At 34.6% G+C, this 24,945-nt stretch overlaps 5 protein-coding genes across 8 annotated transcripts; all 5 read right to left on the bottom strand.

The window, feature by feature from the left end:
* Positions 1–80: 80 nt before the first annotated feature.
* On the bottom strand, positions 81–7,992 carry LOC125872159 (60S ribosomal protein L17-1). 2 transcript variants are annotated; one of them, XM_049552841.1, is made up of 7 exons: positions 7,893–7,992; positions 2,524–2,560; positions 2,381–2,421; positions 873–1,103; positions 674–776; positions 522–589; positions 81–333 (listed from the first exon to the last, which is right to left on the bottom strand). In XM_049552841.1, exons 1-7 carry the CDS (start codon positions 7,893–7,895, stop codon positions 289–291), a joined length of 528 nt encoding a protein of 175 aa, XP_049408798.1. In that variant the 5' UTR covers positions 7,896–7,992; the 3' UTR covers positions 81–288. The 2 variants fall into 2 exon arrangements, with proteins under 2 accessions (XP_049408798.1, XP_049408799.1); XM_049552842.1 differs by lacking the exon at positions 7,893–7,992 and adding an exon at positions 2,630–2,717.
* Positions 5,485–7,994, bottom strand: LOC125872160 (60S ribosomal protein L17-1-like). The gene is made up of 7 exons (XM_049552843.1): positions 7,893–7,994; positions 7,784–7,820; positions 7,642–7,682; positions 6,285–6,515; positions 6,100–6,196; positions 5,948–6,015; positions 5,485–5,760 (listed from the first exon to the last, which is right to left on the bottom strand). The coding sequence occupies exons 1-7, from the start codon at positions 7,893–7,895 to the stop codon at positions 5,716–5,718; spliced, it is 522 nt and encodes a 173-aa protein (XP_049408800.1). The 5' UTR covers positions 7,896–7,994; the 3' UTR covers positions 5,485–5,715.
* Positions 7,995–9,507: 1,513 nt separating this feature from the next.
* LOC125872161 (mitochondrial pyruvate carrier 1-like) lies at positions 9,508–11,628 on the bottom strand. Of its 3 annotated transcripts, none has more exons than XM_049552845.1 (6): positions 11,419–11,628; positions 10,964–11,066; positions 10,591–10,704; positions 10,438–10,492; positions 9,806–9,941; positions 9,508–9,596 (listed from the first exon to the last, which is right to left on the bottom strand). In XM_049552845.1, exons 3-6 carry the CDS (start codon positions 10,681–10,683, stop codon positions 9,560–9,562), a joined length of 321 nt encoding a protein of 106 aa, XP_049408802.1. In that variant the 5' UTR covers positions 10,684–10,704; positions 10,964–11,066; positions 11,419–11,628; the 3' UTR covers positions 9,508–9,559. The 3 variants fall into 3 exon arrangements, with proteins under 3 accessions (XP_049408802.1, XP_049408803.1, XP_049408801.1); XM_049552846.1 differs by having other exon boundaries at positions 10,968–11,066; XM_049552844.1 differs by lacking the exon at positions 10,964–11,066 and having other exon boundaries at positions 11,419–11,627.
* A 2,020-nt stretch (positions 11,629–13,648) lies between these two features.
* On the bottom strand, positions 13,649–18,152 carry LOC125872157 (pentatricopeptide repeat-containing protein At1g07590, mitochondrial). The gene is made up of 5 exons (XM_049552840.1): positions 18,078–18,152; positions 17,448–17,502; positions 16,733–17,208; positions 14,837–16,234; positions 13,649–13,987 (listed from the first exon to the last, which is right to left on the bottom strand). The coding sequence occupies exons 3-4, from the start codon at positions 17,087–17,089 to the stop codon at positions 14,984–14,986; spliced, it is 1,608 nt and encodes a 535-aa protein (XP_049408797.1). The 5' UTR covers positions 17,090–17,208; positions 17,448–17,502; positions 18,078–18,152; the 3' UTR covers positions 13,649–13,987; positions 14,837–14,983.
* Positions 18,153–18,739: 587 nt separating this feature from the next.
* LOC125873058 (3-oxoacyl-[acyl-carrier-protein] reductase 4-like) lies at positions 18,740–24,789 on the bottom strand. Its single transcript, XM_049553914.1, has 11 exons — positions 24,469–24,789; positions 23,864–24,006; positions 22,906–22,959; positions 21,925–22,005; positions 21,784–21,829; positions 21,420–21,514; positions 21,266–21,298; positions 20,107–20,241; positions 19,808–19,901; positions 19,256–19,338; positions 18,740–19,151 (listed from the first exon to the last, which is right to left on the bottom strand). Exons 1-11 carry the CDS (start codon positions 24,635–24,637, stop codon positions 19,119–19,121), a joined length of 966 nt encoding a protein of 321 aa, XP_049409871.1. The 5' UTR covers positions 24,638–24,789; the 3' UTR covers positions 18,740–19,118.
* Positions 24,790–24,945: the final 156 nt, after the last annotated feature.

The raw sequence follows: 24,945 nt of genomic DNA, 5'->3' as shown, positions 1-24,945 counted from the left end.
TCATCAGTTAAGTTAGAAGTTCCATGCATTCCCAGCTTTCAGAGTCAGAATACCATAAACATCCTAATTCAACCTTCGGGAAAAAAAGAAGCAACATAGAAATCCAAAATTTCCTCGTAAACATGCTTCAAAAAGCACAAAACCCAATTTGAGCTCCGAAATAGTAAAATTACACAATAACACAAATTCCTATGAAGAAATGCTTGAAATAGCACTAAATTCTTCTCTGATAACATGGCTATAAGTATTGAAATTATACTTCCAAAATTTAGGGATTCATTCCTCCCCTCAAGAAGATGCCTTCGTCTTCCTGGGAGCCAATTGAGTCTCAGGCTGCATGAATAAAAAATGTTCATGATACTTGCAAAAGATATGATACTTGAGACAACATAATGGCAGAAACAAAAAGATCTAAAGATGACTGATGAAAAAGCAAAGGCTACTGACATGAGTAGACGCCATGTATTGAAGTTATAAGAATCAACTATGAGGAATAACAAGTAAACAGATAGAAACTATACCTCTTTCTTAACAGATTCTTCCTTCTCAGACAATACCAGCTCGATATGGCACGGATGTGACATATAAGCTGCAGAAAGGTCAAGAAGTTAAAATTGTAATGCATATTCTCAACTACAATAAGAACCATCGAGGAAATAAGAGGAGCACTCACGATTGATTCTTCCATGAGCACGGTATGTACGGCGCCTCTGTTTCTGTGCTTGGTTTACTTGGATGTGAGTAATGTAAAGTGAATCCACATCCAAGCCTTTAACCTATAATGAGGTGAAAGCAACAACAAACTCATCTTTAGAGAAAAGCAAAAGCAAAGGACCGAGGGAAATAATATAATCCTACAAATTTGAACATACTTCAGCATTACTCTCAGCATTTTTTAGCAAATCCAGAATAAACTTCGCAGATTTGACAGGCCAACGCCCTTGTCCATTTGAGTGGCGATTCTTTGCCTGAGCAGTGCGACCAACCCCACGACAAAAGCGGGTGAAGGGGATGGCTTGTTTGTGGGCAAGAACATCCTCCAAGTAGCTCTTTGCCTTGTTCAAAGGCATCTTCCTAAGGGCATGCGCTGTTTCTCTAGTATTCTAGAGATAGATAATAAGTACACATTAGAGTAAGGAAGACATGCAAGGATTAGAATGACCATCAGAAATTACAGAACTGTTAAATATCACTCCTACTGATACAGAACTGATATGTGTCATTCCAACTCCTAAGGGCATGTGCTGTTTCTCTAGTATTCTAGAGATAGATAATAAGTACACATTTGAGTAAGGAAGGCAAAAAAATATTAGAATGAACATCAGAAATTACAGAACTGTCGAATATCACACAACTGATTCAGAACTGTTATATATCATTACAACGGATGCAGAAGTGTACAGAAGAAAGAACATTGATCCTAGAAAACCAATTGTCACCAGAAGAATCAATATTCTGAATAAAAGTAGTCAAGGCAGAATTTTGTGCTATCAGTGATTGATTGAGATAGCGAACTCCTTGTATTATATTTTGTTTTTGCAAAATATTATACAATGATAGTGATAAATCATCAGAGCCACTGAACAGCGAAGAGCACAAAGGAAAACTGACACAGCGTTCTCAGAATCAAAGTCTAAAAATTAATGCAGTGCCCTGATGAAATTATTAAAGCAAAGTGGTCTGTGGAACTGCAACTTCTTTAATTAAGAGCCTCATACATGGCAGATAGGCAAGAGAAAATATCAGAGCTTAGATGTCTAAAGTGCAAGCATTCTCAGCAGTCCAGTGAACTACCAAGAACAGAAGACAAAAATGTGCATTTACACTTTAATTTGGTGAGCAAACTCAGATACATGATTCAAATACAGCTATTGTCATCAACATTCAAATTGCATAGTACCACCCTCTTCTGTCATACACTAATTGCAACAGAGTTGAGCACACCGTTATTTGCCAACAACCACAGAGACACCATGATTATCACAAGTATTTTAGCTGAAACAGCTCAGCTTAAACCACATTATTTTAAAAGTAACGGAACTGTCAAAAATTGTTTAGCTACTACTTAGTCGATGCATACATTACTTAAATAAGGCTTTACTTAAACGAGGCAAGTGATTTTTTATGACCACAAGGCAACACAAAAAACATGCTTGCTGAATCCAGATTAAGGGAAACAGCTATACAGCTGATACAAACAAATGAAATTCGATTTATCTTGATTATAGCATAGTAACAACTATGAACAATATACAAATGCAAAAAATCCATGAAAATATTGAACCTCGCAACGAAACAACAAAACTAGCAGACACGAATACCTTGCAAAGCAGAAAATCACAAAAGATCATAATTTAACATAAAAATATATATCACATACCTTGAAATGAGCTCTGAGATCCGAACCCCTAGCTTTGCAAGCTGATACAAAGAACATTAAAAAATCAAATAAAAACCAACATATATAAACACTCTCACATAATGCTACAAAAATAAAATGTGCGTATCGTATTGAGTACTCACATTTGGTTGGGTTCTCTGGTTCATTCGAATACTTCACCTACATAAAAACAAACGAATTAACACAGAAATCAATCGGAGAATTAGAAGGTTTAACACACTAACTAACCATGGCTGCCGGTGATGATGCTGCTCCCCTGCAGCTGCTGATAGAAGATGTCTGCTTCGGTTCTAGGGCTTTCGTGTTAATTGAAATATATTCTAGTTATAAAAGTATTAAAAATTAATTGGGCTGTGTTCATTAGATCCCTTAACTTGTGTTGGGCTTTTTTTATTTTCATGAGATGAGCCCATTTGAATGCTCTCAGTTAACTAAGGGCAAATTACATAAATCACATACTTTTAAGGTAAAATTACAATCTATCCTTAAAAGTTTATAATTACAAAAATCCTTCAAACGGATATAATAATATAAGACTGATACATTAATGTGATGCGCGAGATACGATAATATAAGCGCTACTACATTAATCTGATGCGCGAGATACATTAATCGTTAAGTAAGATATATTACATTACATTTTATACATGATACATTAATCTGATGTACATTCTATACATGATACACTAATCTGATGCACGAGATACACTAATCTGATGTGCAAAAATGAGGGATTTTGGAGATTTGTAAAACTTATAGGGAATAATGATAATAAGTAAACTAAAAGGTGGGATTTCTGTAATTTTTCCTTTAACTTGTAGTCAAGTTTCTCAAAATAATCTTCTCTTCGACAACCGCCGTCCATAGTTGATTTGGCACAGTTAAAAAGCACTAAATGATAAAGATAATTTTACCAAATCATTCTTATTAAATACAAATATTGTTGGACATTCTAAAATAGTATAATGGACAAGTAAAAATGGACGGTGAGACTACTAAACTCGTAGGCAAGTGTAAGCAAACTTCATATAAATGTGCTCCTCCGTTTTTTTCTTCGTTCTATTTTTTTTTAGTTGTTGTACAATTGTTGTGTGTTTCAAATTTATTGCAATTCAAATGAAGTTTAATGCTTGAATCAAATCCTATTAAAATCATAAAATAAATAATTCCAGCAATTCCTATAAATATAAAATTCCATGGATAAAATTAAAGGATCATTTTAAAAATTATTGTTGCAAGTTTGAAGAAGTGGATCCTGAATTTTGAATATAAAAAGTGAATTTAAATCAAGTGTGTGCTGTTGAAAAAAGGTGCAAATGTAGGCAAGGTTGAAGATTGGTGCATAGTTCAAATTTCATGAAACTATTCTTAATTTCAAACATGTATATCTAAATTTTAAATTTCAGCTATTGATGTTTGAAGTTTGGCCGCTTGATAAGACTATCTTTTGACGCAAATTATGGAAATTTATTTGCACAAGTAATATGCTAAATTTTGAGCAAAATTCATAACTTCACAGATTGTCTCATAAATATGAAAATCTATAATTTGTGAAAGCTATTAGAACTTCCTCAAATATGAATTGAACCAGTATGACCGTTTGGCGGAGCTGGTTTTGGGGTTTGGAGAAGAACAAGTACGACCTGATGTGTCGTATTATACTGTATTTTATTATTTTTGATGAATACAACACTTGAATAGATTATATTGTTTTCCATCTTTACATAATATCACATCAACAATTTGAATGATAAATATATAAAAAATAAGGTATGGGATAGGAGTTATTATAGAAAATAGAGAAAAAGATAAAATAGGACTATAAGATAAGAAGCAAATACAAAATGCAAAAAAAAAAAAAGTAACGACACAATCACGCCAAGTCGGTTGTTACATAAAATGTGACTTATTATCATTACGTTATAATGGATTTATCGATACAATATACTAATAAAATTTAAATAACAATAAAAACAAATATTATATTTAAACTAACACACCATGCAATACTATAGATAACAACCATCCAAACAAGCTGTAAGTTTCAACATTTTGAGGCAGAAATAAAGGAGTCAATAGGTTAAACAAATTTCAAACAACTCAGCCTCCTTTTCTAGGATGAATGTGATTTACTAGTGCTTTTGTACTTGATAGTTAAAAAAAAAAAATAGCTCGGTGCACTAAGCTCCTGTTTATTTGACTTGCGTTTTGTGTTGTCAAAAGCTCTCAAGCAAATAGGATTTTGTATATTATAGCTTCTTTTTAGACTGTAGGAGGGTATATGCATGACGATGCAGCAGTATGTCATTAGGAACATTAACTTAAATAAGATGTGCAACCTCTTTTTAATGTTAGTTCGAGCATAAAAGTTTCATTTCAAGGAAGGATGACGTACATGTACTATAATACTTTTTGCTATGGTTGTACGTACTAAAAATACTTCTCTAAGTAGAGCATCACCTTGTTGACATGCTACTATCCTCCATAATATTTTCTTAAAACTGTCGAATCATCTTTAGCTAATTCTCCATTTGTTAGCTAATATTTAACTTTCTCAAAATTAATTTTATTACATTTAACTCCCACAAGTACTGAAGTTAGAATTGAAGGTTTTGTCTTAATTTAAATTTAGAGAACATACTTTATCACTACATTTCGTGCTGGATCGTACCTAAACAATAGTATAATCACTACGAAGTCACCAAGTGATGCAGTAAAATACAGTAATTTGAATGGCTCTCCAATAGATTAATTCTCACACTAATCCTTTTTTTTGGGAACCCCAAGTTAACCTGTCGGTTGTCACCACTACAAGCTCTGCCACAGCCTCTGCCCTTCGGGTGAAACTCACATTAAACCTGAAACCAGGTTTTCTCATATTTTTTGAAGATATCGGATAAGGAACATAGGACGAGATCACTGTGGATTAATTTATAAGAAGCCTTGAAAGTGATCCTCTAAATGAGCATCAGTTCAGAATCTACACTTATTTCAAGCCACTAATAAAACATCATAGATAAGAACTAGAGCAATTCATCATCAACAGTTAAAATTTTGTGCATTCCCCACCGTAAGAATCTGAATACTACTAACATCCCAATTCATTCTTAGAAAAAGCAAGACCATAGAAATCCAAAATTCCCTCATAAACATGCTCAGAAAGCGCAACCCAATTTAAGCTCCGAAATAGTAAAATTACACAAAAATACTAAATTCTATGAAGAAATGTTTGAAATAGCACTAAATTCTTCCGACACCAAGGCTACAGGAATATTGAAATTACACTTTCAAAAATTTAGGGATTCGTTCTCCCCTCAAGAAGATGCCTTTGTCTTCCTGGGAGCCAACTGAGTCTCAGGCTGCATGAATAAAAAAATATTTAGGATAATTACAAAAGAACATACTTGAGACAACATAATGGCAGAAACAAAAAGATCTAAAGATGACTGATGAACAGCAAAGGCAACTGTTATAAAGTAGGCACCATGTACTCAAGTTATGAGAATCAACTATGAGGAAGAACGAGGAAACAGACAGAAACTATACCTCTTTCTTAACAGATTCTTCCTTTTCAGACAATACCAGCTCGATATGGCACGGATGTGACATATAAGCTGCAGAAAGGTCAAGAAGTTAAAATCGTAATGCATATCCTCAACTACACTAAGAACCATCCAGGAAATAAGAGGAGCACTCACGATTGATTCTTCCATGAGCACGGTATGTACGGCGTTTCTGTGCTTGGTTTACTTGGATGTGAGTAATGTAAAGTGAATCCACATCCAAACCTTTAACCTAAATTGAGGTGAAAGCAACATCTTTAGGGAAAAGATGAAAGCAAAGGACCGAGCGAAATAATATTATCCTACAAATTAGGACATACTTCAGCATTACTCTCAGCATTTTTGAGCAAATCCAGAATAAACTTTGCAGATTTTACAGGCCAACGTCCTTGTCCATTTGAGTGGCGATTCTTTGCCTGAGCAGTGCGACCAACCCCACGACAAAAGCGGGTGAAGGGGATGGCTTGTTTGTGGGCAAGAACATCCTCCAAGTAGCTCTTTGCCTTGTTCAAAGGCATCTTCCTAAGGGCATGTGCTGTTTCTCTAGTATTCTAGAGATAGATAACAAGTACACATTAGAGTAAGGAAGACATGCAAAGATCAGAATGACCATCAAAAATTACAGAACTGTTAAATATCACTCCAACTGATACAGAACTGTTATATTTCATTCCAACTGATTCAGAAGTGTACAGAAGAAAGAATATTGATCCTAGAGAACCAATTGTCAACAGAAGAATCAATATTCTGAATAAAAGTAGTCAAGGCAGAGTTTTGTGTTATCAGAGATTGATTGAGATGGTGAACTCCTTGCTATTTTTGCAAGAATATTATACAATGGTAGTGATAAATAATCAGAGCCACTGAACAGTGACAAACACAAGACCAGAAGACAAAAAAAGTGCATCTACCCTATTACTTTGTGAACAAACTTGGATACATGCTTCAAATACATCTATTGCCATCATTCAAATTGCATGGTACCACCCTCTTCTGTCATACACTAATCCCAAACAGAAACGACACATTGCTATTTGCCAACAAACAGAGCCACCATATGCTTATCATAAGTATTTTAGCTGAAATCATCAGCTTAACACACATTTAACAAAGCATAACAGAACTGTCAAAAAATGTTCACCTATTACTTAATTGATGGATACATTCACTTCAACAAGGCAAGTCATTTTACTTGAATATAATTACAAAAAAAAAAAAAAAAAANTACTTTGTGAACAAACTTGGATACATGCTTCAAATACATCTATTACCATCATTCAAATTGCATGGTACCACCCTCTTCTGCATACACTAATCCCAAACAGAAACGACACAGTGTCATTTACCAACAAACAGAGCCTCCATATGCTTATCATATGTAGTTTAGCTGAAATTATCAGCTTAACACACATTTAACAAAGCATAACAAAACTGTCAAAAAATGTTTACCTATTACTTAATTGATGGATACATTTACTTCAACAAGGCAAGTCATTTTACTTGAATATAATTACAAGAAAAAAAAACTTGCTGAGAACACAAGTTAAGCTCGATATGCAATCGCAATATTGAACCACACAACGCAACAACAAAAATAAATATAGCAGACGCTAATAAGTTGCGAAGCAAAAAAATCACACAAAATCAAAATATAACATAAAAATACATATCACACACCTTGAAATGAGCTCTGAGATCCGAACCCCTGGCTTTGCAAGCTGATACAAGAGCAGTAAACAATCAAATAAAAACCCACACATATAAACACTCTTAAATAATGCCACAAACAGAAAATGTATGTATCGTATTGAGTACTCACATTTGGTTGGGTTCTCTGGTTCATTCGAATACTTCACCTACAAAAAAAAACAAAAAGGATTAACACAGAACTCAATCGGAGAATTGGACGGTTTAACACACTAACTAACCATGGCTGCCGGTGATGCTGCTGTTCCCCTGCAGCTGCTGATAGAAGGTGTCTGCTTGGGTGCTAGGGTTTTCGTGTTATATTGAAATATATTCTGGTTATAACAGTGTTGGAAAATTAATTGGGCTGTGTTCATTTTTACTGGGCCTTTTTGAAGTATTTGGGCCCTTGACTCTGCGTTGGGCTGTTTTCTAAAAATTTCATGAGATAAGCCCATTTAATACGTGACTCCAAGTCTCTCAGAGATTCAGAATCATATAAGAAATAATTCCAATATATATCTCTATAAGATTTCATAGAGAAAATTAATTGATTACTTAAAAATTATTATTGCAAGATTGAAGAAGTGGATCCTGAATTTTGACTACGAAAAGTGAATTTAAATCAAGTATGTATTATTGAAAAAATGTGCAAATGTTGGCAAGGATGAAGATTGGTGCATAGTTCAAACTTCAAAAAACTACTCTTAATTTCAAACATATATATCTAAATTCAGATATAAACTTCAAATATGGATATTTATAATTTGTTCTTGATAAGATAATCTGTTGACGCGTATTACAGAAATTTATTTGCACAAGTAATATGCTAAACTTCAGGCAAAATTTATAACTTCAAAAGTTTTTTCATAAATTTTGTGGAAATTATCAAAACTTCCTCAAATATGAATTGACGTATGATGGTTTGGAGGAGCAGGTTTTAGGGTTTGGAGAGGAACAAGTATGACCTTAACAACCTCATTTGAATAGTTGTATATCATTTCATAATGTGTCGTATTACATTGTATTTTATATTTTGATGAATATATCACTTGAATAAATAGATTGTATCATTTTTCATCATTAGATGATGTGCGACGTCAATAATTCAAAGGCTACAAAAATAAGTAGGGTATGAGGTAAACATTATTATTATAAAAAAAAAAGAGAAAAAGATAAAATAGGATTATTAGATAATAATACCATCCAAACAGCTTCTGCTATGCGCGGATATAGAGAAAGGCCGGACCACAAAAATCTATTGTACCAGTCTTACCTAATAGTTTAACTTCCGGTCTTACCTAATGGTTTAACTTCTGCTTTTTTACCTTGCGAATTTACCTCCTTTATCAATAAAAATAAAGGGCAGGATATAGGTTCCCTGTAATCGTTGCTAGGCTTCTGAATATTTATTCTCTCTTTGTAAAATTGGTCAGGAAAAGACTTTCTACTCGAGAATAATAAATTTTTAAACTAAATTTTCACCACTTGAACATCACTTCATAGTCGATTGATGATCTTTTATGTAGCTTTTGATGAATACAGGAACAAAAAAAGCTCCATCAAGGTGTTACAACAATCAATTTTTACTGCAAAACTAAACAGAAGCATACGAGATCCAGAAAGCAAGACGATAAGGAGCATGTGCCATTGAACAATAATAGTAGCAAATTGTAACATAAATGTTTAACTCAAGCTAATCATAGTTGAATTGTTAATATCCTGGTGCTCCATTATCAGATCGATAGGAGACATCAGAGCTATCGTCTGTCAGCCGTTTTGCGTCATTCCATCCATTTGACACTGTTGTACAATCGATGCCACACAGATAACCAACTCTTTTGCAGTATGATACAATTTCTTTTTTGATTGTCGAATTGATGGATGATGAGAAGAACGGAACTTTACGTCATGAAGAAACGTTCTCTTCCTTTTGAGACAAGTACCTAAAGGAAAACACAGCATGAAGATCAGATTAATAAAGGGAAGGGAAAGTTGATCCAGACGGATCTACATAAAAGGCGCTCATAACTTTGGTTAAACGCTTAATCTGGTAGCAGAACTTGCTAGTAACTACAACTGAATTGTTCAAATATTGTTGTTTCTGTTTAATGTTAGTATGGATTATTATGCACTCGTGAACTGAGACACATACCGCTGATGCTTTAGCCAACGTGAGAGTTGATAGAGCTGCACTGACTCATTTGAAGCATGGCAAGCCAGAAGAAGATAATTGCGAGGACGTACCATCCATGCAAATCTCATACACAATAGTGAATACACACATAGCACTGCAGCCAAAGAAACAAAAGCAAGAAAATTCAATAAATGGTCTGAAACTGAGACAATCATTTATGCAGGATCAAAAGCAAAGCACACCAGAAGGTGTTGATGTACCAAAAACTTATGTTTTGAGCAGTGGAGGATCCAAAATTTAAACGCTGAAAGTTCTAGCAAAGTTAAAAATGCAGGTTCTGAAATATATATTCAATCCTATCTACACTTTTTTTCCACATATTTACATGAGGCTCTAGTCTGAAGCCATAGGTTTGGCCAAACCACGGCTTATATTGGATCCACCATTGTTTCTACGAGAGACATTTTTCTTTTTTTCCACATATATACATGAGGTTCGAGTCCAAAGCAGAGTTTTGGCCAAACTCACAGCTTATACTGGATCCACCATTGTTTCTGCTAGAGACATTTTCTTTTGCATTCAAAACAAGGATACATCAACCATTGTTCGAGTAGTTTGGACTAAAAATGTAAAGACTACAACTATTTCACCTGAAGTCATGTTGCCAGATATTGCATCAGGGGGCTTCTGTGAATCCATCACTCCCTAACACATCAATTCAAGTAAATTTCAGAGACTTCAGTATTAGATTAAAAAAACAGTGATAAATTAACGAAAACGATCAGCAGGGGTTAGGAACATACAGAAATGACAAATCCCCAGTTGGCCATAGGACCCCAAAAGTGAGTTGTTTTAGGACCAACAGGACTGTTCAAGAATGCCCGGAAGTAACTCATGATTTTGTAAGTCAATTGCCTCTGCATACAATGAAGCAAACTTCAAATACTAACAAAAACTATTTTAATTTGTAAATCACATTTAAAGTCAATCCTAAATTCCTAATCATTTTCCAATTTACTGATAAAAAAATTGATTCTTTTCATTTAAAGAACAAACCTTTATCCTATAGTTCTCTTGAGATACCTCAAGTAAAAACAACAAATTAAATTTCCATTTTCTTTTCTTTTCATTACAACAATAAAGAATCAAATTATCACGATCTTTATTCCTTTTTACCTACGTCTTCCTCTACCAACTCCAATGCCCACACCCAACCAAAGGACGTGACCTAGTGGTCAGTAAAGTAGGTTTAGAACCCTCACGTTTCAGGTTCAAATTCCTGCAGAAACAAAAATAATATGTAATTTCTTTTCATATGTCCTAACGTTTCAAGTTCAAATTCCGGCCGAAACAAAAATAATAGATAATTTCTTTTCATATGTCCTAAACGTTTCAGGTTCAAATTCTAGCAGAAACAAAAATAATAGGTAATTTCTTTTCATCTGTCTTAACGTTTCAGGTTCAAATTCCAGCAGAAACAAAACATATGTTCTAGTTTTGATTAACAAAGCTACCTGATGTTAGTAGCTGATAAGTATCCCATGAAATTAATGGAGACCCGAACACCAAGTATATCATTAGAAAGGAACAAAAACCAGTCTATAGCTACTAATGTTACAACAAGACCTTACCTCGAATACTGCGCAATAAAAAGCTTCTGCAATTGGTGATGAAATTGGGGAAATGCAAAATTAAATTTCAATTTCTCTTTATGAGAAGTGTTGAAATAAATGTGGATACTTTCTTGTTTTTCCAGAGAAGGAATTTTGCCATTAATAGGAGTAGCAGCTAGGGTTCATTATGAAAGTGGTTAGCTATGAATGAATTTCACGCTTTAATCAGTTAGAAATGAATTTCACACTTCAATAATTTCGTGTAGATATACTTGAGACCCCATCCTATGCAATGCCACCTGTGCACAAGTCAATTTTTATTTTTGGGAATAAAAATTAAATTTATAGGATTATGCGTATATTTACTAAGGAAATATTGTATGAAATAACAAACTATTAATTCAAATTAAATGTTATACTCATAGTTTATTTTATTTGTAATTCGCAACAAACATTCCTTTTTTTTGGTCATCTGGTTCGGTATACAATTACCCCATTTCGGTATACAATTACTCATTCGGTATACAATTACTATTTTTTAGTTTGTTTATACAAATTCAATTTGTTGTTTGTATATATTACCCATTCGGTATACAATTACTATTTTTTTAGTTTGTTTATACAAATTCAATTTATTGTTTGTATATTTTTCCTAGTTATACATAACAAGACATGCTTGTATAATCTCTTTATGTATATATGTAGTAATTTTGTTTATATACAATTACTATGTTTTAGTTTGTATACAAATCAATATATAGATTACCGAAATATACAGATCAAGACATGACATGTTTTTATGAATAAGTATATCGAAATATACAAATATAGTGTACATATATACCGAAATATACAAATACATTATATATGTATACCGAAATATACAGATTAATAGTCATAGCAAACATAAAGTTTGCTAGGGAGCGCAATTATACAAACTACAGCTATAGCATACAAATATAATTTTTATGTTTGTTAAGCCTAAAATTTACTCATTATTAAATCATATAATTTCTTATTTACTCTAAATTGGATTATTACTACTNCAAGACATGCTTGTATAATCTCTTTATGTATATATGTAGTAATTTTGTTTATATACAATTACTATGTTTTAGTTTGTATACAAATCAATATACAGATTACCGAAATATACAGATCAAGACATGGCAGATTTTTATGAATAAGTATATCGAAATATACAAATATAGTGTGTATATATATACCGAAATATACAAATACATTGTATATATATACCGAAAATACAGATTAATAGTCATAGCAAACTTTATTTGCTATGGAGCGCAATTATACAAACTATAACTATAGCATACAAATATAATTTTTATGTTTGTTAAGCCTAAAATTTACTCATTATTAAATCATATAATTTCTTATTTACTCTAAATTGGATTATTACTACTAGTAAGGTGAGAGTGGAATTCCCCCAATCTCTCATTTGTTTGACTCCTTAGTCTGCTTTGAATGATCCTATCAATTTTTGAAGTAGTTCTTCGGAGACGTCTCAATTTGTGTTGATATATCTTGACGAGACATGAACTATAAAAAAGAAAGAGAGTTTTGAAATTGGAAAAATCCTTTTGGCCAGAAAATTTGCCCAGAATGACATTTTACCTATGTTATTTTATCTTTTTAAATATTTTTACCCTTTGAACTAAGAAAATGGGAAAAAAATAAGTTTATTTTAAAATAAAAAAGATATTATAGACTTTCTAAATTTTTTGAGCATTTAGCATTACCCTTTGAAATTTTACAATCTAAAATAAGATATAATTTTTTGTGCAGATACAAATCACATGGTTAGGTGAAAGTCAGTTGAATCTAGGCATTGCGTGAGGACATTGGTGTAACCAGGATAAAGAGTTTGGAGGTTCTAAATTTCCTTTAAAACCGTCAATCAATTTTGTTAGGAGTTCACAAATTAATATACATATATATTTAATTAATTTTCTAATACAAATACAGGATCTACGAAAAAACTACTGGGTCCGAACCCATGAACCCCGGCCTAGCTACGCCTCTGCGTGAGGATTGAAAATTTCAAATCTGCGTTGCATTATTTACACGAAGAATATGAACAATGTGCGGTGCCATAGGGACATAAAAGTAGTCACGGACTATCTCTTGGATAGTTGTTGAAAGGTGAGAAATATTCATCATCAAGATGAAAAAGGACATACTGTCATAATTAACCTTATTATAAAGTATATGTGACAAAATATTCTATCAGAAAAGTGAAATTTATTCCAAGAAAGAGGATCTGGTGTAAGAGGGAGCTTGGATAGTACAACAACAATATACTCAGTGTAATCCCACAAGTGGGTCTGGAAAAGCTCGGCTAGTAGCTGATAAAATAACTGGTTTTTGGTCAAGCATTAGTGTCTTTGGTGCTTAGCATCTGCTCACAATTGTCCATCCTCAGCCTCGTCCTTGTCCCATTCAGCAGCAATCTTCACAAAACTCCTCTTTGTTCATCAATTTCTGATACTCTGTTGCAGATTTTTCTAATCTTTGTTCATCAATTCCTGATTCTGCTTCTCTTCTTTTCCCCATTATATTGGCCAAACTACAAACAACATTATGTAAAATTAAAAACTTTGATCTGATTCTGCTATGTGCTGCATTACCTTCTTCAGCAATATGAAACATGTTTTTTTGATAATCATCGCATACCTTAAAATCTATGCAGCAACTCAATGAGCAAGTACCGTAAGTGCAACATAGCTGATACAAGTTCATCGATTAGTAGCAACTAGCAACCTAATATTTAAGGTTCAAATCACGTTCTATTTCAATTTCATTTCATACACAATGGTAATGCCATCAGTCAAACCACCATCGGAGTAAGAGCTTCCAAAAACATTTCCAAAATTGAAAGAGAAACCATACAATGTGATGAAATAAGATGAAATATGCAGAGGCATATATGTTGTATACATATAGATAAACTGTTTTTCTGATCTAGTATTTTTTTTTCCTTTTTGAGTTCCATACATGTAGAGTACATTGAAGTTCAAGACAAAAGTGAGATCGACACATGTAAATAATGCAACACTAAGTATAGAGTCCAGAAACAAAGGCATCATCTCAACCTAGAATTTCTTGCAAAGATGAAAACAACAAAGCACAAACTGCATCCAGACCAGATAAGCATATTATAAACTAATAAAAAAAAGAAAATCTAGTTTTGAGGCAACAAGAGTTTGATGTTTACCGCAAACATACATCTTTATAACAATATTCTCAAAAGAAACCCTAAAGCAATATCAAATTGCTAAGAACCATTCAAATATTACAATGCTGAAGTTAACCATTTACAACAGAATTTAAAGGGAAAGACAAGAAGATTTAATGAACAAGTATATGCCAATTAGCAAAGCAAGACATCTACATTATATAGCGTAACTTGTCTAACCTGCCATCATCTCTCCAAGACTCGAACAGAACGGGCACACTGAAGTATAGCTATCTTCAGCAATTGGCAGAGCCGCAGAATAGGACTACTCTTAGACGAGTAATTTGAAGTAGGAGTGCAAAATCACACAACATAATTCTAATATAATCACGTTCGATATTGGTCAATAACTTTCAAAAGGCTATAGGACTCAGAATCTGGCCTAGCCCCTCCAAGAATCATTCTTTTAAGAAGATTTGGATCATATACCTTCCCCTTAACATATGCCTTGATTAACGCATTGTACACAAAGGTATACCTAGTATAATTCGCTTTCTTCAGTTCTTCAAACAACTTTTCAGCATTCTCTACATCACCATTATCTGCAAATATTTCAATTATTGAAAGAGTAGTTTCCAACCATGGAGTTGATCTTTTCACCTTTATGCTTGTTTCCATATCCATCCCCAATTGAAGAGTTTTGATGGCCTCCTTAATTAACCCCGCTCTCAAGCAACCAAGAGCAAGATGCCGATAAGTAATGGCATTTGGCTTGCACCCACTTTTCTCCATCTCCTTATACAATGCAGTGGCTTTGGTGATATGTCCATGTCTACAATATGCAGCTATCAGCGAATTGAACTGCTCATTTGACTTCAAAGAATTCCTTGATTTGATTGCAGACCACAGCTCTTCAGCTCGACAGAGATCTCCGATCCTACCAAATGCTTCGATCGCCAGGACATAACTCTTAGACCTAACATGGGAAAGCTCCAGAATGACACCCCATGTCCTCTCTAAATCATTCCGCTTTCCCAGATATCCATAGAGTATGACCAGAATGTCCAATGTAGACCAGTTTTGTCCAGTTGCAGATTTCTCAATAGCTTCAATATAGGTCTCACAAACTGTATACAATCTAGCCACAGCATGTGCATTGGCCAATATACAGTAAGATACCTCATTCGGTTCAACTTTTGCTCTCTTCATATCACCAAAAACTTTCAATAGGCCTTCAATATTGTGTTGGTTTGCTTCTATCTTGAGCAGAATATTGAAGGTTGAAACATGTGGAGTAACCTTATCGGCTTTCATCTGCGTCAAGATTTTAGGAATGAACTTCTTGCGGCTTGGGGAGGAATGGAGAATGATGAGATGATTGAACACCAAATAAGATATGGGATGGTCCAGTTCTCTCATTTTCTTCATATATGCTAGTGAAAGCCTTATCAGTCCTCTGTCCAAGCATCCGAGTATAAGATTGTTGTAGAGCAACTCATTTTGGAACTCAGACGGAATTCGTGAGAATAGGCTTTCAGCTTGTGATATCCCATGAAGCTTAGAAGTGAATTCTACTAAATATGAGTAATCTAGTTCCTTTGGTCTGTATGGTCTCTCCCTTATAACCCATTCCATCACCTGTGAAAAGCATAGTTATTGCTTAATATCACAAGTGAAGTTCTAAATGAGTACCAAATTCTATCTATTTCAATGATAACTGAATCTAACACTGAAACACTAATGAATACAGCTAGATTAAGAACCTAAAGATTGTCAATATCAACTACATATGCTTGATTAGGCATTATGATAGGTAAGACTTGAAAATGAGCTCAACAACATAATAGAGCAAATTCAGTATATATTTTGTGAGAAGGAATAGAGGAAATTCGTATATTGAAAATGCCCGAATAACTAACATGGAATATAACACTCTGCAACTGCTTTACCTGAAACATGACAGAATAGATCAAGACAAAGTTTTCCTCTTCCCCGACTACCTTCACTACTACTACCCTTAGATATCTTACACAAACATGTAAAGTGCACCCTAGTGATATTCTCAGTAGGTTGAATACTTCATAATAGATAAATGCCCATTTTCAAATTTGGCAAGAAAGGACAGAGTAAAAGAACCTCAAGAGCACGCTTGTTGAGTTTGAGTTTGCGCAAACGATTCATAGTGTGGAAAATGTCACCTCTATGAATAGGTAGACCATCACCCATCCAGCTTTGGAAAGTGGATCCAATGGTCTCTCCTATGGGTACTCTTTCAATTCTTTGACTTAAGTTGTTCCTTGTTGCCACCATTCCCTGATCTACCAACCTTTCTTCCTTTCCTGATTCTGAATTCTCTGAAGTAAAATTTGCATCGGATATTTTCGAACAAAAAATGTGACATGAATGAATAGTTTGTTTGGACAAAGATACAACAATTGTTTGATGAATTGCACTAGTGATCCTCTGTTTTTGCAAAATCGATATGAAGTTCATTGTTGATATCAGAAACAAAACCAACTTTACTCATCAGGACTGCTTAAGGAAAGAATTGCCCTGAAATTATGTATTCATCACCACTAGTCCACGGAAACCATAAGAGTGACCTGCCACAGCTTGATTAATGGAAAAAAAAAAAGAATTAATAAATATCAAGGAGGTGAAGTTGCTAGATCCCATCCCACTTGAAACTTTATGTTTCAAGCACATTTGCATTTGATTTTAACTATAAAGAGGGAACCGTAAAGTAAAAATAAAAAACTTCTTTCTTGATGGTTCCAAGGGCAATAGCTGACAGTGATTGTCCTAGCGGAAACTGAAACATTGATAGGATAATCAGTTATTCAAGGAATACCTCAAGTATTCACCATCTAACCCTGTAACAATTACATTCTTTCCATCAAGATCAGCTGCATTACAGAAAAAAACATTAAGGTCCTCAAAGAACTGAGCTTCATCAATATCGAATTATCATCACATTCACCTATCAAGATTTGGATTACTAGGAGATTAAACACACACACTCTACTGAGCTAATAAAAGTTAAAAGCCAGTTGCAGGATTCGTTCTGCCTAATAAAAGTTCTTTTCTAACTACTGCTATGTCAATCTTAAAAAAAAAAAAAAACCTTGACCTTCAATTGTATTTCAGTTCTCCCTCATTGCTTTCTCATCAAAGTGAAATAGCATACTAACACATATTGGATCATTTTATCCTAATATGTACATCACTGACACAATCAATTGCACATTTTTCTTCTTCTCATGAATGAAAGTACAAAAAGGAACCATTTAAAATCTCACAACTCAAATTTGAAAAAAAAATGTTGTAGCAACAGGAAATTTTCACAACACCGATGAAGTATAAATCCAGTAGTAAACTAGTATCTCGTCTCTTTATGAAATTGCACGGAAAAATTGAAAAAGTATTTAGAAACGTAGAGCAGCTGAGAAGTTATGCCACTAAAATCGCAAGAAAAACTTACTGTTGGCCGCTGAAATCACAGAGAAAAGATAATAGAGAAGGTGTACAGAGTGGGGGAAACGGCCATGGAGGATAAAGAAGGGAAAAAGAGGAACGGTAATTTAGGGGAGAATAATGACAAAAATGGTCCAGGGTCAGGTTCAAAATAGTCCCTAAACTACACTCTTAAATCATTTTGGTCACTCTCTGTTTGCTATATCTAAATTCTGAAGGAAAAAAAAAAGAATTTTAGTGAGAACTCACATTTGAAAGTTCTTTTTTTGATATTTCTAGTCTATTTCTAAAAATCTAATACTTTTTTTTAATGTACAATATATGTTATGTTTGGTACATTATAGTATTTAATACTGTTTTTTGTGTTCAATTTTTTAGGATTGGAGGAGACTTTTCTAGTGTTCATTTATTTTCCATAGTTACCTTAAAGTTAAATCGGCAGAACTATAAAATATATGATGGAGATAAAAAAAAAATGTTCACTTTTGACAAATTTTAGGAAGTATTTTGAGTCTACCCCGAACATAAGGGACCATCTTTGTATTTTTTTCTCTAGTCCAGGGCTTTTGTTAGTGAGGGTACTGTTGGACTAAGAAAAAAAACTAAAAGGGGATTAAAAGGTGATCAATTCATAATTAGAGCTAAAATAAATTACTACTACAACTGTAATTAAGCATGAGCTAAATTATGCCATTGATTTATCAATCTCCAGCTCTCAGGGGCAAAGCAAAGAGCAGCAATCTTTCATGGCAGCACATGAAGATGCTTTGGCCAAAGGAAGTACATCAAATAGTGTTTACTCTGCTTTAACATAGGAACTACAACAAAATGATCAAACCCTGTTTCAAAAATGCTTACTCAGATAAGAAAACGGAAAAAAAGAGGGGAAAATGCAGAAAAATGACAAGACAGGCCATCTTCTACCACCAAATTAACAAATTCCTTTTCCGCGGGCACTAGACGAGGCGAGAGGCTACAGTCATGGTATAACATAAGCGATCACCCTTTCAATCCTTCTTCATGAGCAAACTAAGTATGGGGTAAACTTCTACATAACCATCCCACCATCGATGGTCAAAACCTGTAAAGGAGATAAATATTCTTAATAAACAGATGTTTTAACATGAGGTAGCAAGAGAGAAGCTTCGGATAAACGACAGATGAAACTACATAACATGGAAGTACCTGTCCAGTAATATAGCTGGCTGCGGGACTGAGTGCCAGGAATTCCACTAGTCCAGCAACATCTTCAGGTTGACCATAGCGTCCTGTATTGTATGAGACCAAAGTTAGTCAATATAGTTATTGTTTACAGGAACTCTATTGTGCTTTAATTTGAAAGATATAGATATGAAGATATGAACCATATTTCCTAAAAATTTAAACTGAATAGTAGTTACTTTTACTAGTTTAATAAATGAAATCCTTTATAAATAGCAAGTACAAAGTATTTGAAATGTTGGATGCATTGAAGAAGGGGAAATCTACCTTCGATCAAGTTTCAAGCTCAGTTGATATTTTTCAGTTCAGACTTAGTTTTATTCGTATTTATAGAGCAGAGTTTTCTATTGATGCAAATGAAATCTGACTATTGCATCTGATGTTGTCTTATTCTACTTGGAGTCCTAATCTTAGAAGTCAAGTTGTAGACCTTTTCCTCGTCTTAGAGGTGCAGGGAGCTCGTCACTATGTTGAGATATAAACGCCACAAACACTTTAAAAGACAGCTGCTCTTACCTAACGGAATACTTTGCAAAAGTTTCTTTTCAATGTCTTCACTTAGCTGGGCAGTCATATCAGATGCAATAAATCCAGGGGCAATAGCATTAACCTGTCGAAAGGTAAAATTCAGCATAAATAACCTAATTATGAGCCATAAGAAGTCATTATATCACCAACGGAAAAAATAAGAGGGACAACTCATTAGTTTGTCCTCATCAGAAAAGTTCCTTAATAATATGCTTTACCAAATCCTTCGTAACTAGCATTAACGTAAACAAGCCAAGTGATACAACGGAATGACTAGGAGCACTTACAGTAATATTCCTGCTGGCATATTCTTTTGCAACACTCTTGGTTAAGCCAATGACTCCTGCTTTAGCAGCACTATAGTTGGCTTGCCCGGCATTGCCAACTAAGCCAACAACAGAAGATATGTTGATGATTCTTCCCTGCGAAGTATAGACCATGCCTAAATAAAAATTCTGGAGTATATAAGGAACAGTATAAAAGTGCATTGCATTGCTTTGATTGTAGTGATCAATTTTTTTTTTCAAGGATCAGAATATATTGCTAGATAAACATGATGGCAACAGTCTTATTAGTTGGCATCTGACACAACCTGGCTACTTTAACATACTCAAGGATCAGTAAATTTGTTTCTTGTTTTGTATGAATAACTGATTCAAATTCATTGAAAAGGTAACTGTCAGCAATATAGCAGGTAACAGAATCTGAGAAAATGACACCAGCAACGGAAATCCATGAAACGGAATAGCTGGAAACAGATTCTGCGTCACATCAAAACCCTTCCATCATAACCAATTTCAAACATGACAACATCCAAATTCTGAAGCTGAAATCAACTCAGCTTTTGATGCTTCTAACAAGAGAGGAAACTAATTGACATGACAATCTTATTGTAGCATTATGTTATCTTTTAACACTAGGTGGGAATAAAGTTATAAGCTATCTCCCTTCAACTAATGTATCATTATCTTCTCTGTCCACTTTCCTTCAATCCAGATAAGAGAAGTATTTTGCCCATGCCCTGTGAAATCAATGTAGTGCAAGTGTCACACATTGCCAGCCTGTCATTGTGTTTCCAATTCCTTTTTTATTTCTGCTTTGACTAGCATGCGAGTCCAAGAAACCAGGAACGGCAAATATAATTTGGTTATTCTACCCAAAGGCTAGGGATGACCCCTGCCCCACATGGTTGTTCTAGTGATATTTCTGCCGTACATGAAGTTTTGGAAAAGGCTAGTGTGGACGACCTCAATGACCACCATGTGGTGTAGTCATTGTTTATAAATGCTGTAGAGTCCATAGAGCTAAGGCCCTCATTACCTGCGGTGGATCTCTTCGGTAAATAAACAAATGCACTTCCCTCTATGCAACAGTTTCCGAAAACTTGAACCTTACCAGACAAATAATATTATTTCTGAAGTGCAAGAGGTAGATGGACAAATCTACCTTTTTCTTTTTCATCATGATTTTAGCTGCAGCCTGCAACAAGAAGAAAGATCCCTCATAAGAACCTTCTCTTAATAAAATACATACAGGTTTTGGGAGGAGGGATTGGGGGAGACAACCAAACTACCAATTGAAACACAGCTAGCATATAGACCTGTGTGGAGAGGAAAACTCCTGTAAGATTCAAATCAATAACCTCCTGCCACTGAGACTTCTTCATTCTCATCAACAAGGTATCACGCGTGATACCTGAAAAGAAGAAAAAGAGAACTACTGATTGGGAATTCTAATAAAATTTGATGCAAAACAGGATGACTGTTGCTAACCTGCATTAAAAAATATTGTTTCACTTGTATATATGGGGTAAAAACATGTTCCTCTCTAACTAGAAAGTTGCACAGATTTTTTTGGATGCTTAATGCCACAGCACAAATGTTAACTTGTTGGTATTATCTTGGTGCAAAATTAATTAAATGATCTTTTTGAATTATCCCCACAAAATAAAGGTGGTAGCTAACCTGCATTATTGATCAAGATATCTACTGTTCCCCATCGATCAACCACCTGCAGGTGTGATACTTATGAGGTGCAATTCAGCTGGCAACAACTGTGATAAGATCCACCATTAACTAATATTACTAACAAAAGAGAGAGCTTACAGTTTTCATCATGGACTCTACATCTTCTTCTTTCGAAACGTCACCTCCAAAAGCCAAGGCTTCGCCACCACATGCTTCAATCTACAAAATATGACATTCTTGAATCACTCAGAAAAGATCTTTTCTTTTTTCGAGGAACGTGAGAGACAGCCTACAGCATGACCTTATAACTTGTTCCCAGTTCCCACACCCAAGAATAAATGGCTGTTCATTGAAGTAGTAACGGAAGCTTCAAATCTAACAGCAATCAAACAATGGATGGAAGTGTTTGTCAAATGAGTGTCAGACATCTTCTATCAAGCCTTCTAGCTTATGAGATATCTTTCTTTGGCACCGGTAAGGACTATGAGAAGACGTTCTTTATCTTTGACTGAGTAGAATAAAAGCAGGTTTCGCTCCTTTACAAGACCGAGATAAACCGAAAGCAATCTATGATTGCTGACGTTTTGGGATGGAACTTACATGAAGATTAGTGAAACCATACACAAAGTTTGAACCTAAACTTACACTTCTTGATAGATGAGGATTAGCCAAGAAAAGAAAACATAATTGTTTGAAATGTGCAAGTATAAAATATAGGTAGTATAACTTCACTGAGCCATTATCATATATATCCACAACTCCATCAATCTTCCATGGAAGAGTATTACCAGCAAAGATAAATTCCTTTTGCTTTTACGGTTTCAGTACAAGCAATCAGGTCAGTAGCTAGCTGTTATCTTATCAGAAAAATTCTAACAAAGATGAGAGAGCAGAATCAGTTTTCCATGTTTGACCAGTTCTTGGAATCAGAGAGGAAGACCTAGCTCTATATATAAAAATAGAATAAAATAAAATTAAAAGGCTACCAGACTGAAGTTAGAGATACAGTTCATGTTTCAAGTAATTAAAATGAAATTTTCAGTTGGGAATGGAAGTATCAGGGATATTAATATATACCAAAAACTAAACTAAATTACTACTAAAAAAAGGAACACACACCTCTTTGGAAACTTCTTCTGCCTCCTTTGAAGATCTGGCATAGTTCACAAGGACCTGCCACCAACATTGAACTTTATATCAAGCAGGTATGGGAAAAATTATAAATTGATGAACAGTAATGCCTGTGTATCAACCTATGTCAGCTTAAGAACATTATTGGAAGCTTTCGGAAGAACTTAAATCTACGGAATCCACATTTTTGAAATGCCTGACTTCACGTAGTAAACACTAAGCTAAATAAGAAGAAGATGTGGAGGAGGAGGACCCGCTTCACTTTCTACTCTGGCCCGTATGAGCTTCTGCTTATTAACGGCAATTGCACCCAAAAACAATAAAGGGTAACGCGAACTAGTATTGTATTACACTTGATATGACACCTTTCAGGTAACTAATTTATTTTTTGAACATTTGAAACTATCCTTTTAAAGCCTTTTATTCTCAATTAAAATTATCCATTTAAACATTTTACCTTAAGATGATACACAGAGCAGTCAAAGAACAGAGAGAGTACTTCCCATTGTTTCACTTTTAAACTATGGCCAACGGAAACACAACTTGAGAAACTACCATAGCACCTTAAAGCTGATGATGTTTTATAGTAAAACCACATAGGTCGCCAACACCATAGTATACAAATGCAAGAGTGAAATTAGATAAATTCTAGTAATACACTATCAAAAGAACAAGTTTTCTGGTTTAGGAGAGGATGTGTGGTAGGCAGGTTTCACGAGTTCCAAACCTAGCTGTTGAACAAACTCAGGAATTTAAGTGAAGTAGGAAAGAAGGCTAGCCCATTATCCACCAAGTTCCAAATCTGAAAACGCAATTTTGTTTAAGAAAAAATTCTCTGGTATTTTCTGGCAGTTAACACTCCTGTGTTGTCTAGTTACATATGGAAGGCAACGAATCTCAAAACCAAAAGGTTTCCGTATTTTATAAAACGGAACACAATGCTGACCTTACAACCAGCCTTTCCCAAAGCCAACGCAATTGCCTTCCCTATTCCTCTAGAAGCTCCGGTGACAATAACAACCGGAGCTTCAACTTTTGCAGCAGCCTCAACTCCAGCTTGTTCAGTGGTTGTCACCTGAGCTCTCACACCTGATCATATCACAATCCCATTATACATCTATACAACTAATTATAAACGAAGGAATATCTTTTTTTCTGATTGATAAAGGGTATTGTATTAAAAGCAGCAAAACTGCTCATCACAAGCGGTGTTATGAACTCAAAAAGTCAACCATGGCTTCTGTATCATTAGCAATTACCAAAAAAAAAACAGATGAGAAATGCATCTGTCCTTTAAACTAATTACAGATTCCTTTTTGCTGTCAAAAATTCTCGAATTCCTTTCCTATAAACAGAGGCCAGAATCGAGTGTGCTATTGTATTTATTTTTCATCAGGCAAAATGCCAACATACATTTCTCTAAAAAGGAATTGCACTCAAGATTTAAAGTCAATAAATTCTAAGTATCTATCATATATACAACATTTTTAGAATTGGAAAGCAGTAAATTGAGAAGGATTAGATCCGTCTCTACTAAGAAGTGAAAGTTACCTGAAGAGGCGGAAGAAGACCAGCGGCAGTGCAAGGCAGATGATGGCTGAATAGGAGAAGACGGAAGGCGGACATGTGACAGCTGGCGACGGACGGAGGAGTTTGCGGCGGCGACGGAGGATCGGAATTTGGAGGTGGCGGCGACGGAATTGAAGGCGAGAGTAGCCATTGAACGGAGTAAAGTGGCCAGGTGTGTAAATGGATCAGTAGTGGGTGCAGAGTTAAGAGTAGAGCGTCTTTATTGTAAATGTTCCGATGAAAACAAGGTGACAGCCTCCTTAGTCGTTGGTCGTTTTAAACAAGAGAAGAAGAAAAAGCAATTTGGGTACAAAATAGGCTATATAGAGAAGTGAAATGATTACTTGTTAATTTAGTTTTTAGCTTAGTAGGTATAGGTTTGGTGACTTTGTTGTTAACTAAGAGAGCAAATAGCCTAACGTTTGTTTGGATGGTTGTTATGTATTATTTCATAAAGTA

This window comes from Solanum stenotomum, chromosome 8 (genome assembly GCF_019186545.1).
Source record: "Solanum stenotomum isolate F172 chromosome 8, ASM1918654v1, whole genome shotgun sequence".
In the NCBI taxonomy this organism is placed as follows: domain Eukaryota; kingdom Viridiplantae; phylum Streptophyta; class Magnoliopsida; order Solanales; family Solanaceae; genus Solanum; species Solanum stenotomum.
The sequence above is the reverse complement of the archived record's forward strand: the minus strand, read 5'-3'. Positions and strand labels throughout refer to the sequence as shown.

Excerpts from the sequence above, each read along its gene's own strand:
- LOC125873058 (XM_049553914.1), bottom strand. The coding sequence starts at position 24,637 with ATGGCTACTCTCGCCTTCAATTCCGTCGCCGCCACCTCCAAATTCCGA. Across the intron at positions 22,006-22,905 it reads CAGAAGAAGTTTCCAAAGAG|ATTGAAGCATGTGGTGGCGA; the intron begins GTGTGTGTTCCT and ends CATATTTTGTAG. Across the intron at positions 20,242-21,265 it reads TCATGATGAAAAAGAAAAAG|GGAAGAATCATCAACATATC; the intron begins GTAGATTTGTCC and ends TATACTTCGCAG.
- LOC125872161 (XM_049552845.1), bottom strand. The coding sequence starts at position 10,683 with ATGAGTTACTTCCGGGCATTCTTGAACAGTCCTGTTGGTCCTAAAACA. Across the intron at positions 10,493-10,590 it reads ACTGGGGATTTGTCATTTCT|GGAGTGATGGATTCACAGAA; the intron begins GTATGTTCCTAA and ends TTGATGTGTTAG. Across the intron at positions 9,942-10,437 it reads ATCTGGCAACATGACTTCAG|TGCTATGTGTGTATTCACTA; the intron begins GTGAAATAGTTG and ends CTTTGGCTGCAG.
- LOC125872160 (XM_049552843.1), bottom strand. Across the intron at positions 6,197-6,284 it reads ATGCTGAGAGTAATGCTGAA|GTTAAAGGTTTGGATGTGGA; the intron begins GTATGTCCTAAT and ends ACCTCAATTTAG. Across the intron at positions 6,016-6,099 it reads TGCTCATGGAAGAATCAATC|CTTATATGTCACATCCGTGC; the intron begins GTGAGTGCTCCT and ends ACCTTTCTGCAG.
- LOC125872157 (XM_049552840.1), bottom strand. The coding sequence starts at position 17,089 with ATGAACTTCATATCGATTTTGCAAAAACAGAGGATCACTAGTGCAATT. Across the intron at positions 16,235-16,732 it reads TCAACAAGCGTGCTCTTGAG|GTGATGGAATGGGTTATAAG; the intron begins GTTCTTTTACTC and ends TGCTTTTCACAG.
- LOC125872159 (XM_049552841.1), bottom strand. Across the intron at positions 777-872 it reads ATGCTGAGAGTAATGCTGAA|GTTAAAGGCTTGGATGTGGA; the intron begins GTATGTTCAAAT and ends ACCTCATTATAG. Across the intron at positions 590-673 it reads TGCTCATGGAAGAATCAATC|CTTATATGTCACATCCGTGC; the intron begins GTGAGTGCTCCT and ends ACCTTTCTGCAG.